At 39.1% G+C, this 15,049-nt stretch overlaps 1 protein-coding gene across 1 annotated transcript; it reads right to left on the reverse strand.

The window, feature by feature from the left end:
• Positions 1 to 767: 767 nt before the first annotated feature.
• On the reverse strand, positions 768 to 12,969 carry col28a2a (collagen, type XXVIII, alpha 2a). The gene is made up of 35 exons (XM_026375847.1): positions 12,834 to 12,969; positions 11,998 to 12,572; positions 11,488 to 11,508; positions 11,307 to 11,366; positions 10,300 to 10,353; positions 9,693 to 9,737; positions 9,581 to 9,607; positions 9,337 to 9,381; positions 9,178 to 9,222; positions 8,889 to 8,942; positions 8,292 to 8,360; positions 8,126 to 8,194; positions 7,924 to 7,992; positions 7,085 to 7,153; positions 6,215 to 6,283; positions 6,038 to 6,106; positions 5,700 to 5,768; positions 5,540 to 5,611; positions 5,302 to 5,370; positions 5,135 to 5,206; positions 4,896 to 4,964; positions 4,687 to 4,755; positions 4,508 to 4,576; positions 4,358 to 4,426; positions 4,178 to 4,246; positions 3,913 to 3,981; positions 3,613 to 3,681; positions 3,443 to 3,523; positions 3,177 to 3,212; positions 3,061 to 3,097; positions 2,212 to 2,769; positions 1,782 to 2,086; positions 1,475 to 1,694; positions 860 to 1,051; positions 768 to 775 (listed from the first exon to the last, which is right to left on the reverse strand). The coding sequence occupies exons 1-35, from the start codon at positions 12,967 to 12,969 to the stop codon at positions 768 to 770; spliced, it is 3,678 nt and encodes a 1,225-aa protein (XP_026231632.1).
• Positions 12,970 to 15,049: the final 2,080 nt, after the last annotated feature.

The following is a 15,049-nucleotide window of genomic DNA, read 5'->3' on the forward strand; positions in this document are numbered from 1 at the left end:
AAACGCTGTTTCCACAGTCACGACAGAGACAACCACAATTATTGTATCTTTTATTAACAAAAAACTAAATATTTATTCAGCTATACAGTACAGATATACCAGTACATACTGTGAAAATAGACAAGAGTTTAATGGACAGACTGCAGAAAGCCTCAACCTTCATCACCTGAATTGACATTCACAGCAGACCCCTGAAAACAGTATCCACACAGACAAGGCCCTGTCACGGCTACCAGGTATAACGTGAACTGACACATTGCAATGACGAAAAACAGAATGCACACTAAAGTAGTCAGAGCATATTTCAGCAAATCATATCAATAAAATGTAAACCAACATCTCACTATTGCTACCTTGCTGGAAATATATTCAACGTATGTAAAGCACATGGCTCTAAGAGGTATAAGAATGATCTACAGCTTAATTTTTTATTGTAATAAGTTCTCTGAAGTTGTTACTTATACACAAAATACTGGCTGAAGAATATATTAAGCAGAATATAATTTCTGTGAGGTAATAAAGTCAGTTGTGGTAGAAAATATAAATATAAATATAAGTCAGTGATTTATTCTGATAAATGGCAACATGTCAGCTTTTGATTTTTAAACAGTGCTATGCTTTTTCATCCAAGATGCATTTGTGAGTGAGGACAAGTGTTAGAAAAGTGCATGAAATTTTATGGAAACTAGCGACAGAATGTATCGCATTAAAACAATGTTAGCAGACTGTAGATCAGAGATGTCCACTTTCCACAGGCCTTTGTCTGTTTATCCAGCTGGGGAAAAGAAAGAATAATAATAAGGAAACAACAAACGAGAGAAAAATATGTATATATTCTGTAAAATAAATCGACAGTTACCTGTTCTGAACTGAACACAAGTCTTTTTGCATTCAGTCTCTGTTTCAAAACGGTTGTCATTTCCACCACAACCTCCATACCAGAACTGTGCACAGGCATTGGCCTGTTTGTCGTAGTACCAGCGAATGCCATAGTCTCGGCAGGTGCCTTGGTCAAGGTTGAGGCCACAGCGGGGATCAAGAAGAGCCACCACTGAAGGAGAGATGGTGTGTGAGATGCACATTTTCCTCATAATATTTAAATACTCCGTAAGATTCATAGTTTCTACCAAATCCTTACTACATACTATATTACTGCCAAGTTGGCACCACATTAGGTACACCAAACTGCAGCCTCCCAAAAAACAGATGAACAGGTGAGTTAATACCCCTCTAAAACACTTTTACCTTTAACCTTGATGAAGGATTTTTTTTGTTCTTGCAGGACTCTTGTCTTAGACTATATTGATTTTGCCTAAGTGACAAATTAAACTATCAGCAGATTGTAACATCAAGCAGGTGTTTAGTAGACAGTGTGTTCACCTGGGAAAGTCATAAAACTGCCCAGACTGGAAAATAAAATAACTTCTGGATCGGTGGTCTATTTTGGTCTATTTTGCAAGCAGGCAGCACTCACCTACAGGCAGGACAGGACTCACTACAGTCTTCAACTGATTTGCGTTTAAGGATGAATCTGAACCCAGTGTTGGTGAAGATGATGGAGATGATATGACTGCCTCATTGGAGACGGAGCTTTCTCTTATAGGCAATGTTATTCTGCTAACTATAGACCCAGTGCTACTGCCCCGCACGTGGGCTCTTGAGTCTAAATCTTCACCATCTTCATCTTCTACCACCTAGAGTAAGTGAATAACATAGAAATTAGTCTGTGATAAAAATCTGTGCCACGATTAAAGGAAGAATAATATTTAATAATATAATACCTGAACAGGGAGGGGATTGGCACTGATGGGCAGTGTGAAAGTGTCTCCACGGCTTCGGCTGTTGGTGAGTCTCTCATTTTGGTTTGGATTTCTCTCCTCCTGGTAATTGTAACCATTTATATTGTTTCCATAACCATTATTTCCATGGGCATTGTATCCGTTGGCATTCACCGCCTGCCCATTGTGTCCACTGATACCATGACCGGGCCCATTGTTGCCATTCCAGTGTCCATTTGTGATGTGATTGTAAATAAGGGCGCCATTTTCATCTTCACAGAATTGGTTGACGAGTTTAGACTCCAGTGCTGAAAAAGAAAATAGATTTTTTAGGCACTTTTCAACCCATCAGCTGAAAGTTATTATAGCCAAATATTTTAATGAGCACACTGCTGAGGACATGATATTTACAACATCTGACAGTGATTATCACCTGGTAGTGTATTGAAGTCATCAATAAGGTACATGTGTTCACTGTCGGGGTCAGAGGCAATAAGGTTGAGCTCTCGCAAGAACTCGGCCTGCGTAGGATCAGAAGAATTGACGATCCCCAGGGCGTACATTTCAATGTTAGCAGCATGGGCTTCCCGTACAGCTATGTCAAGTTTGACAGGCTCTCGTTTGTCAGTCTGACCATCAGTGATAACGATGGCTACTTTTCTGACTCCAGGTCGAGCACCGAAGAAAGCCTCCTGATTCGCCTTTCGAATTGCAGTGCCAGTGTGAGTGCCCTCACCCATGTAAGGCATCTTTCGGATTGCCTGCTTGACGTCCTGTTTGCTCATGTAGCGAGCCAAGTTAAACTCCAACTGGACATCCAGACTGTAGAGGACCAGTCCAATTCTGGTGGCATTGCGGCCAACTGTGATCCGGTCCACCAATCTGGTGACAAAGTCCTTGATGATTTCAAAGTTCTCAGGGCCAACACTCTCTGAGCTGTCAATGACGAACACGAGTTCCATCGGCCTTTCCTTGCACTTGATGCCACATCCTGAAAACAATGAAGTACAACAAGACATGAAGTGTTTGCATACAGCTTTTCTTTGTAGGAGCCTGAAACACCATTATGTCCAGTACTCAGATTTACAGTTCTATCTAATGCCAACTTTAGGTAAGAGTCTACATACACACTAACAGCTCTGTAGCAATTTTTAAGTAAAATTTCCAGTAGAATTTCATGGCAATCCATCCAATGGAATTATACAGTCAAAACGGGGGTTCAGCTAGCACACTAACATTACCTCTGCCATTAATTTAAACTACATTTGCCTTGTAGTCTTACCACAGATTTCTCTGATCAGCTTAATAATGTCCTCTCTCTGAAAGACAGGGAATATTCAGATCAGTATAAAATCACAGAGCTTTAAATTGTAAACATTTGTTAAATAATTTACTTACTGTAAGGCCTTGTTCTCCTTTTACTCCTGGTCTGCCCTGAGAAAGGTTAAAAACAATATTACTGTTTCTTTTGTGTTGTGTGCTGTGATGGTCTCTATCTGATAGTGGTTATGCTGATGAGGTTTTTATTGTTGTTCTCAATAAGGACATATAAAATCTGAATTGTTTTGTGTTATTATTTTATGCACATTATATTTATTTTAATCATAATTAATTATAATTAATAATATCTTTTAATCAGTTGTTATGTAATCTGTTTTACTTACTGCTTCACCAGGTACTCCATGATCTCCCATGTCTCCTTTTGCACCTTTCATTCCCCTCTCACCCTGTAATCCACGATCACCCTGTAACAAAGGAAGAATATATCAGAAGTCAGAGACAAATTAATCACCTTTCAGCAAAATGTTTAAAATCTACATATTAAATGCCTCACCTTAGCACCAGGAAAGCCGTCTCCTTGAGGTCCTCTAGGTCCAGTCATACCTTGAGATCCTGGCTCACCCTGAAATTTTTATCTAAGTTTACTTAATCATACAGTGGAGATAAATCCAAACTCTTGAAAGATCATAAATTTTTGTCAGATTTGTCCTGCAGCTACCTTGTCAGGCAGTTCTTAATTGTGTAACATGTCAACACCAATTAATTGCATCATAGTGCTTTGCTCTTGCTTGCTGTGGACATGTACAAATGTGAATTAAACTTGATGAGCTTGATGTGGTAACATCTACTGTACCTTTGGGCCTTGAATGCCTTCTCCTGGAGGTCCAGCTGGACCAGGAGGCCCTGGTCTACCAATGTGACCCTTAAAACAAAACATAAAAGTAATCAGATCACTATCTTAAGAGTGGAAACGAACAAATTACTAACTTGCACCTGGTAAATAATGAGATAAATGTGAAGTGCTCTCTAACCTCTATTTTCTTACTATTAGCTGTGAATCACAATTAATTAACTAGAATGAGAGTCTATTGTAAGATACAGGAGATAATGCTTCTTACTGGTGGTCCTGGTAAGCCCTCTCCAGGTGAGCCAGGCAAACCTGGCAATCCTCTAAAGCCAACGTCACCCTGGAACAGACATAAAACAGGTTATTAAATGGACTATGACCATCAGCATACACACACATACATTCTCTAATAAAAAACAGAAAACAACAACAACACATACTAGACACAAACCTTTGGACCAGGTACTCCTATTCCCTCTGAGCCTGGCTCACCTGGTAAGCCTGGCATGCCTGGAGGACCCTAAAAAAGTGCTTAAATTAGTTCAGACTGACAACCTGCACACGATTTCACTGGTTACAAAATGTTGTTTGTGATACAAACCATAGGTCCAGGGATGCCTTCGCCTTTTGGACCAGATGGACCTGGCAAACCTGGATGACCATGATTACCCTGGTTAAACAAAATTTAGTATTGAAGATCAACAACACAGTGAAGTGTATACAATCATGCTATTTAGGGATCTACAATAAACATAGGTAAATAACTATTGCAGTGGTTACCTTTGGACCAGGTAGTCCAAGCCCTGTTTCTCCAATAGGTCCAGGGGGGCCAGCAGGACCTACATCCCCCTGGATACAAGACAATAAAGTTACAGTGATTATAAGTGGCATGGATGTTTTCAGGACCAGTCTGCAGGTCTTCTTGTTGTGAGTTACATGTCTATCTGCCAAGTCTTATAGACAGTTTAATGATGTTTTAATTTAATCACCTTTGGACCTGATATAGACCGTCCTGGCAGCCCTGGCATGCCCTGCTGACCTGGTATCCCACGTTCACCCTGAAAGTTTAAAGTTTGCAAAACAAGAGGGCTTAATTTTGTTACTCTATTTAAAGGTTGTGTTACAGTCATGTAAATCTTTAACAGAGAGTTGTTCATCTTATAATTAAAGGAAAGATGTCCAAGGACTTCATCAGATCACACTACAACAAAATACTCTCAGTTCTTACCTTTGGTCCAGAGGGACCTGCAATCCCAGGAGGCCCATGTAACCCACGAATACCCCTCAGTCCCTGGTCGCCCTGGGAGGAAGTTATTAGTCATCTTTTTAATATTTGTTTTGTGGAAAACATATAAACTACTTAACACTAGCATATGCAGTTTAATCCAAGCATACCTTCTCCCCTTGAATGCCAATTCCTTGTGCTCCCTCAGGACCTCTTAAACCAGGTAAACCAGGCTCACCCTAAGAAGGAGAAAGCAGACGAGACAGAGAATACTCTACTTAACCGCACTGCAGCAAATAATCCATTGTAAGCCAGGAGATAAAGTCAGATACACCAGTGTTCAGAAATTGTTAGACAACTGGATCGCAGAGTGAAAGTTGATCCCAAAATATGGTAGATGTTCAGTACCTTCTGTCCTGGAGCTCCATCCTCCCCTGGGAGACCAGGAACACCAGCCAGTCCAACTGCCCCAGGCTCTCCCTGTAATAGCAGTTATGGATTCAGGACCTTAACCATAACCTATTAACTACCGATTAACTTTTTGTGTTTTAGAAATGAGATGTTTTACCTTAGAACCTGGCTCACCAATGCCTCCCTCTCCTGGAGCTCCCTGCTCTCCTGGTAAACCTTGGTCCCCCTTTAAATAGAAGTAGCATGGTGAGATACATCTTTAGGATAACATTATTGTCATTGCATGTCAAGACACACACAAAAAATGGAATGGTAACTTAATTGACTAGTATGGTGAATTTCTTCTGTCTCACTGTACTCAATTGTGACTTGGAAACAAATTCATAACTTCATCATCAGTATGAGGTGGCAATATTAATTACAGTACCCACTATGACCAAACAAATATGAATCCAAATATTATTTTTATTTTAGAACATAGGTGTTGTAACAAACCTTGGGTCCAGGAAAACCTTCACCTGGAATTCCTCTAGGTCCTGGTGGACCTCTTGGACCTTCAATCCCCTGCACAATAATAAAGATTAGAGAGCTTTCAATGCAGGGTACTGTATGTGTCACATTATGTGGCAAAGAAATGCTATACATAACTTTAGATAACAATATTTTGCTCACCTTCTCTCCCTGTATACCCACTCCTGTCAGCCCAATTGGCCCAGGAGAACCTGGAGGACCCATTTCACCCTAAAAGTAAAACACCATTGAGAGATTGTTACTGAAAGTGTAGTGCAGACATCCACCAAGTCTAAAAATCACATGTTACACATGTTTTACTGTCAGTACTAGAACTGAGTAGATAACTGCAGTACATTCCTGACTATTCTCCTCATAGCCTACCTTTGCACATATGATCAGTCATTTTAATTTATTTAAAATTTATTCATTTCCACTGATCTGCACCTTTTCTCACCTGCTCTGCCTCTGTATCATGCTTTTGAGTGCCAAATAAAACTTGTAGCTGCAAAAATTGTGAGAGCAGCTACATATTTACATCATATATCATAAACAAAAAAATAGAACTTTAAAGCATATTATTATCATAAATCCTGGATTTTTTATGCCTCAAGCTAAAAATAAACCATTTTAATGTAACTGTTTATGACAGACACAAGCCCTGAGATAAACCGGCTATATGTCTGGGGTGCACTACACCTTTCTTCCAATGACAGCTGGATTTAACTGCAGCACCCCTGTGATCCTTGGATAAGTGGTTTAGATTATGGATGCATGGGTGGATGACATGCGTATCCTTACCTATATATTATCTTTATTGCTATACAGTATTTGTAGGAAGTGCAGTCCTACTTACTACTTTTCAATACAGAACTTTTCTATGTTATCCAGATGTTTAATTTAGGGTTCTCCCACTCATCCTTGCATTGCTCACTCAGTGTATTCCAATTTGTGTATTTGTTGTGCACGTGCATACTGCACTGTATTTTATTTGTTGAATAATAAGTAAGTATTTATAAGTTCATAACCCACCCTTTCTCCTTTTATTCCTGCACCCTGCTGCCCCCTTAGTCCCCTTGGTCCTGGGAGACCCCGATCACCCTGTGGAACAAAATCAGTACAGCTCTGTCAGTTACAACACAGACACTTCAGATTGGGTTACAGCCAAATGTGCATTGTTCTCATTGAAGAGAGTACGGAAGAAGAGCATGTTAGCTCCTGTTACTCTCCTGTCACTGAAATAAAATGATACAATGCACAAGAAATGAAACTGTTTAAACAGTGCTCTACACTCCTGTGAGCCATGAAGTGAACAGAAACTGATAAGAGAGCAGCATGAGCGATGTTAGCAACAGAAGTAAAATTGGCCACAGAAATATTGTCCTTCCATCATCACATTTGCCCATTGGTTTGTCTTGACTAGCTCTCTCACAATGTGTTCTATTAACTAATGCAATTTTAAAAGGTTGATCCATAACCTTGAGATAGTGTTTCTGTATATTTTATACCTTAATCACAGCAGCGCTGTTTGATACTGAGTGTCTTCACTGGGTTAAGTGCTTTGCTTAAAGCCACCCTGACAGTAATCAGGGGATAATGGAATCCTTCCTTGCCTTAACTTTCACCCGAACTTTTGTATAGGTAGTTTTCTCCATTGATGTTTTTGTAGACCAATGGTGACAGGTTGAAATACATGCATTTAAGTCATTAACAGTGCATGAATAAAGCAAGACAGGTCTTTGCAAAATGTTCACTTTGATCAATATTTTGAAACATTTAGGTAGTACCTAATGATCGACAAACAACATATAATAATTTAATTATTCTGTAAAGCAGATGTAATGGAGGTGTTTTAATGTTGTTTAAAATACCTTTGGTCCAGGGAATCCTTCACCTTGGGGTCCTTTTTCCCCCTGGACACCTTGTGGCCCTTGAGGCCCCTGTGAATATACAATATGTCACCCAAACAGTGTCAGATCAGTGCACATATGAGCTTTCTAAACGTCCAAAAATGGACATCACTGTTTATGCAACAATTTGCCATAATCCACAGTCTGTTTCTTTTTAACTTACAGAAGGTCCGGGTTCACCCACTCCTGGAGGACCAGGAGGACCCGATCTACCCTGAAATCCCATGTCACCCTGTGGAAAGAAATGAAGATACCAATTAAACAAACAACAAAAAAAAGATAATCACACAATATTCAGTATTCAGTGGATAAATTATAACATGTCTTACCTTTGGACCAGGAAGTCCAATACCAGTTTCCCCCTGAATTCCTGGAGGGCCAGCTGGGCCACGTTCACCCTGTGATCATAAACATGATAACACTTAACATGACTGCATTTCATATTAATGAAAAAATAAAGATTTAACACAAAATGCTGGTCTTACAGGAGTCTTTGTAGGTATCTAATACAAATTCCAACACATAGGGACCACCAAGACTCCCGTTCTCTGAGAATGCCACCTACATGTCCTCACATAGCTTAACAGTGAGCATACACCGACTTCCCATGTATGTCATTTACTTACAGCCCATAATGCTGTAGGCACTTCCTAGTCTGTATTTAGAAACAGGATACAACCATTAAAAAAAACATACTTTAATTTTTGGCCAATGGTTTATCGTTCTACCATAATGATGGGGAAGACTTTGGCTCGTTCCCAATTTCTCACAAAAGGGTCTATTACAAGACAAAGAGGCTTCTGTGCTGTATGATTAAGACTGGGGCTGTAAAGCTACAGCCTCTTGTTCAAACTAATCATAAAAGCAAATGTAAAGATCACAGCAGATGTGCATGAGGAGGTAAGAGTTGCTCAAAAGGGGCTGACCGTCTTTCCCTGAGTGCCCTGTGGTCCGATGTCTCCAGGTGGTCCTGGTAACCCCTGGGCAGGAACAACATAGAACCATTAATAAAGAAACACTAAATGAAATCCATGTGTGCACGTGTCTAATCTGAAATTATTTTGCTTCTAGTCTAATATTACACAACTATGTACATTTGAAATATAATGCTAACAAACAGACAGGTATCGAGTATGTCTGAATACCCATTTACTGTACATTCAACCATCTCTCTGTTCTCCTTTGTCTTTTTAAAGAGCCTAAATTGTTACTAACCTGTGGACCTCTAAGTCCTCTTGCGCCAACTGTACCCTCAGGACCCTGAAACATGTCATACAAGGAGGGGAAGACAACAACATCAATTACAATAAAGACACTGTCTTTTGTAGAGTTATAAAACATGATGTGTGTGTGGTGTCTGAGGGGCTGTCATACCCTGTCTCCTTTGATTCCCGGTGTGCCACACTCACCCCTCTCACCCTGTGCAGTTACAAGTATAACAAAATAGCCCAACAACATGAAATATTATTATTACTGGAACAGCTTTAAACTTTTTAAATAACTGTACTTTAAAGTTATTCTTCTTGGCTTAGATATTTTGCTTTGTACCTCACTTGTAAGTCGCTTTGGATAAAAGCATCTGCTTTAAATAACTAAATGGAAATGTAAAATTGCATACCTTCTCTCCTTTGTAACCTGGTTTTCCCTGTAAAAAATAGATTGAACATGTGAACAAACATAAACAACATCAGGATATTTTCTGTATTTTAGTAATAAATAACATCATTTACCTCAACACCCTCTCGCCCAGGGAGTCCACTAAATCCTGCTTCACCCTGATATGACAGAATTACACAAACTCAGTACACTGAGTTTATCAAAGCCACTGTAAAGTGTAAGTGGGTGTCACAAAATGTGCAGTAGCACTCAATCAAACAAATAAAAACACTACTGAGAGTATAAAGTAGGGCCTAGAATCAAATGATGAATAACACAAAGGTGACATAAACTTTGAAATACTCTATTATAATTTATTTATAATCTCAGGTAGTAATAACAGGTAAATTACACCCAAAAGGTTCCTGAAGTTTGCTACTTTTAAACATTTACACGACAGCCCCTTATCTCTTCAAGAATATGTGATACAGATGAGGGTTTGTTTATTATGAGTTTATCATAAGAAAACATATTAATTATTTAATTCATGTTATAAGCCAAATCTATTCATGAATAACCTTTTTTTTTTTTATAACAGGATGTGTTTTTAATATTACTGCAGTACAATTTACAAATATAGGATGGCCCAGTTCAGGAAATCTAACAGGCGTTTTTGCACTTTTGAACTTTTTTTTGTGGATCACTCAGGAAGTATTATATAACTCCTAAAAAAGCAAACACCTTTTGCCCTTTAAGCCCTGGGGCACCATCCTCTCCAGGACGACCTTTCTTCCCCTGGAAATTGAAACAAAATATGAGTTAAGATTTAATACATTTCTTCTTTTGCGTTTTCACTCTCACACTCTGTGTGCACTAAAAAAAAAAAAAATTAAAGGTCTTTGCAAAATTTAAGTGTTATCTATTTTCCACTAGACAGACAGATTATTTGAGCCAGACAGAGGTGAAAAGGTCACTGAGCAAATGTCTGAATGTGTCTTATTATCTATGTGCTTATGAATGTGAGGGCTGTATGAGAGATGAAACCAAAGCTGGGCATGAGCTGTCTTGTCCCCTTTGCCAGAGGTCATGACCTTGAGCTACACCTGGACGGCGAGAGTCAGTTACCGTTCACCAGAAATCACTAGTTTGTAACCACTGAACTAATGCAGGTAATTATGAGAGCCCCTTGGTCTGAGTGTAAGAATCTGAAGAATCTCTCCGAGGAGAAAGCACCTGGTTAATGACCACACAGCAGTCTGTCAGCAACATGATTATACGCCAGTTCAAGAGAGAGCTTGACATTACTTGAACTGTCTGTTATCTGAGCAGGAGAGGTGACTGAAAGCCTGGTTCTATAGTTGTCTGAAAGTGGGAGTGGGCGTTGAGATGGGCTGGGCTTTGCCATATCTGTCTCACTTCCCTGGCAGCAGTAGGGATTATATATGGGAATAAGAAATTCTAAATTCGGAATGAATAATAAAAGAAAAGGGTCACAACAAATACATGTCTCTGGTGACAATAGAACACAGTCTCTTTTCTCCAGCACCACCTATCAACTTACTTTGCTTGTCCAAATGCTTGCAAGCTTTACTGATTAGGAAAAAGCGAGCAATTATGCTGATTGTCAGATTTCTCTGCACCAGCTTTTAGAATTCCTTGCTTTTGACAAACATATGTGTCACTTCAAAGGAAACTGCTCTTTGGCTGTAGGATATTTTGAAAAGCTGAGTTGGAAGATGAACACTTACCGCAGGCCCACTGGGTCCCCTCTCTCCTTTCTCACAAGTACATCTCTCAGCCAGAGGGCACTTCAAAAAGAAAAGACATGTTTCTTAAGCTGTCAAGAATGTAATCCTACAGTTAGTCTAATTACCCATTGTTACATGTCAAATGTCTGTATGTGAGATGTGTAATTATAATAGAGCTTACTCCTTCATTAGCCAAGCCAATCTGCAAAAAAAACAAGTCGATATTGTCAGTTATATTGAAATATATTGTCGTCCATTATTAGGTTTGCTGTTATTTGTTCATCTTATTCTTAGAAGTGCTCAGTGTAGTACATTAAATGCCAAGATACAGTAGTTTCAATAAACCATGAAGCCATGAACCATGAATAAAAAAAACTTCAAGTGTAATAAACTGTAAATAAATAGTTTGAATACACTAGCATGCGACTATGTGCAGGTTTACACCCAGTTTCTGTTTGAAATGTGAATTCAAACTGTTTTTTCCTGAAAGAGACTAAAAATTAAACCTTTATGAATATGCTCAGATAACACGTAGACAGCCAACAGACAAACCTCAACTTCGGACATTCATTCATTTATCTTGTGCGCTTTGTCATTGTTCCATCTCTATATGAAAATCTGAACACGCCTGTCCATGGTGTCAACTCGTCAAATTCAGTTCAGAAATATGAAGATAAGATTTGACGCTCACCATCTGATTGACGACTTTTTCAACAATGTCTTCATCTTGTAAATTAAGGAGGTAGTTTGAAGTCGGGGTGCTGGCAAGTAGACTGAGCTGTGCCACATTGGCTGGTTCCTTAGCTGCCCGGGTGATGCCCAAAATAAAGAATGTGATGCCCTGGTTTTTGGCATCAGCAACAGCAGAGAAAATGTCAGGGTTCCTCGGGTGGGAAATACCGTCTGTGAGCAGCACTGCTACTTTGATGCTTCCAGGGTTGGATTCCTCCAGGTAGATCTTGGTCATGTTTGTGATGGCGTAGGTTGTGTAGGTGCCGTGCCCAATGTAGGTGATGGGAGATATCTGGCTCTTGAAGCTCTCTGTGCCTCTCCAGTCTCTAAAGGTCTGTTCTGTGATGACATGACTGCTGTACTGCAGGACAGCCACCCTCAAACTCAAGCTGCGGCCAGTCTGTAGACGTATCCGTTGGAACCTTTCCACCACATTTATCACAAACTGCTTTTCTTGCTCATGATTGTCTTTGGCACTCTCAGAGCTGTCCAGCAGGAAGGAGAGCTCCAAGCTGCAGTCCTCATCCAGGATGGCTGTGTGCACACAACAGGATGAAGGATTATCTAGAACCAAATTACTACTAAGACTTTAGATATTAAATATTTTAGAAAAATTCTGCAGTTTCTTCATAAATAAATGAATAAAAATCTAAAATTCCTCACAGAGGAAGTAGACGTACAGTATAAAACACACATTTATAATGATTTGGTGTTATAATATGTTTTCAGGATGTCAGAATTAATATTACATAACAAATACAGCTACAATATGATGAATAGAATTGATTTTCTTACCTTGTCCATTATAAATACTTGCAGTCAGAGGTTTGACTTTGGAGTTCTTGATGGTTTTCCTATCTTCATAAAAATCTTGGGCCCAGACACTGGCCAGTGCTGTGATCAGCAGCACCAATGGAAAGGGGGGCAACATCCTTGCCCCAGCTGCATAGGAAACAGAAACTGTTATTAATGTTGAAGCAATTAATGTTACAGTCCACTAAAGTATTTTGTGGCCAAACTGACAGTTTTTAAAACACTATTTGTGAAACATTTCGATTTTAAAGTACACCGTTAAATATTATTTTGAGTGCTCAAAGTATTCGAGCAAGTATCTTCACATAGACTCACAGTTCGACCTCCTGGAAACGCTGCAGTTTCTAGTACTTCAATGTCCTATTTCGAATCCAGCCCAAAACTGTGGATCTGGTTATCTGACTGATTGTGCAGCAGCAGCAGTGTCCGTCATTCTGAGGAGCAGAAAGTGAGAGAACCTGAGACACCCGCTCTTCCTTTATAAAGAGGCACAAATGGACCAGATCCTGTGGAGCTTTGCCAAGACTCGTGTTCTGCCCTCGGGGGAAGGGGAAGGCTGTTATGTTTGCAACAGTTAAGCAATGTTATATGTATTTGCTGAATTAGGTATTTTAGTCACTATAAGTACAATCAACTGGAGATGCATACTGTAGGTTTGCTGCACAGTAAACCTTATAACTGTAACTTATCTTCTCTTTATATTTAAAAGTTATAAAACCACATTATTTGCCAGAGGTTTTTAAGAAGAATTAATATTTATTCGATTCACCTCCAGTATACAACATTGGTGAAACATGTAACACACCAATATAATCATCTTTTATTTAAACAGTATTGGGTGCGAGGGAATAAACTCTGGGATGTGGAGTTTTATTTATTTATTTTTTATCATGAGTGATGAGTGGGCTAATTATGCGTGGGACAGGAGACTTAGACATTGTGGTATTTCAGGAATTTGTTGAAATCTCAGTCTAGCATGGGTTGTTAAGAGTTAATAGTGTTAATAGTGATCATTTTACAATCAAAACTTAAGGTATTAAAGCTTACAGAAAAATGGCAAACATTACAGGTTACATTAAATTAATTCAGCACTGAGACACAACTGCAGCAATAAAATATAGTAAAAGAAAATAAATAAAAAATAAACTGATGCCAACATAAATTCCACAACTACGATGTTTTAGAATTTAGAGGTCCAAAGGTGATCAGGCAAAGGCCTGGTCACCTTTGGTCTCTGCCCTGGACATTGGAATGACCATAACATCCATGCCCGAGGAAAAGGGTAAAAAGGTCTAAAATTTTGTGAATATATTATAAAACTGACACTCAGGTCCTGTTCTGTTGTTACTTATTACTTATGCAACAGTGGGTGATCACAATAGAAATAACAGAATGAATGAGCTTTACCACACTCAATACAGGATAAACACTACAATATTGCTGAAATAATATACAAGGAGTAGCACAGGCACTGCGCTAAAGTCCCATGAATCATTTCAAAACTGCAGATAAAGTATGGGGAGAACCCCAAAAGACAAGTCTAGCGCAGGGTATCTTTTGTTAGTTTGTGTGATTTGTTTCCTTTAATTATCCTGTTACCTTTATTATAAGAGGGTTACACTCAGAAGGTGAGTAACGTGCAATACATCTTTCGGAAAATGATTCACTGAAAGCTGCAGGTGGTACTTCACCTCCCAGGCCCTAAGTGATGACCATCTGACCATTCACCAGTAGAGATAACCTTTTAACGTACTCCTGGTGTGGTTTAAAGATAGGGCCGGTCCTGTGCAGACTGGCTGTGGATTCATGGAGAATTTTGGGAGACTTGTAATTCAAAGCTTCAGGCAAGAAGTAATTAGAGGAGACTTTCTGACACGAAGGAATGTTGCACTAAGTGTTGGCTAGGTAAGATTCACCTTGTCACAAACCAGAAAAGTTTTCTCAAGACTAGAAATAATCTCTGCTGTAAAGCAGCATTCACAGTGATTACTGTAATATTACTAAACTGGGTATTTTGCACCCACGTCTTGAGGAACAGGAGAGCCTGCAACATTTCATTAGTTATAATATAAACAAAAAAAATTTTGAGCACCGCTGGGCATTTGATAAAAGCAAAATCAAATAAACAGGTATTACATACAAATGTTCAAGTCATCTATTTATTTATTTGTCTTTCTGATCTAGCACATGCAGTTTTG

The sequence above is a fragment of the Anabas testudineus genome, chromosome 21, assembly GCF_900324465.2.
Source record: "Anabas testudineus chromosome 21, fAnaTes1.2, whole genome shotgun sequence".
Taxonomy (NCBI): Eukaryota; Metazoa; Chordata; class Actinopteri; order Anabantiformes; family Anabantidae; genus Anabas; species Anabas testudineus.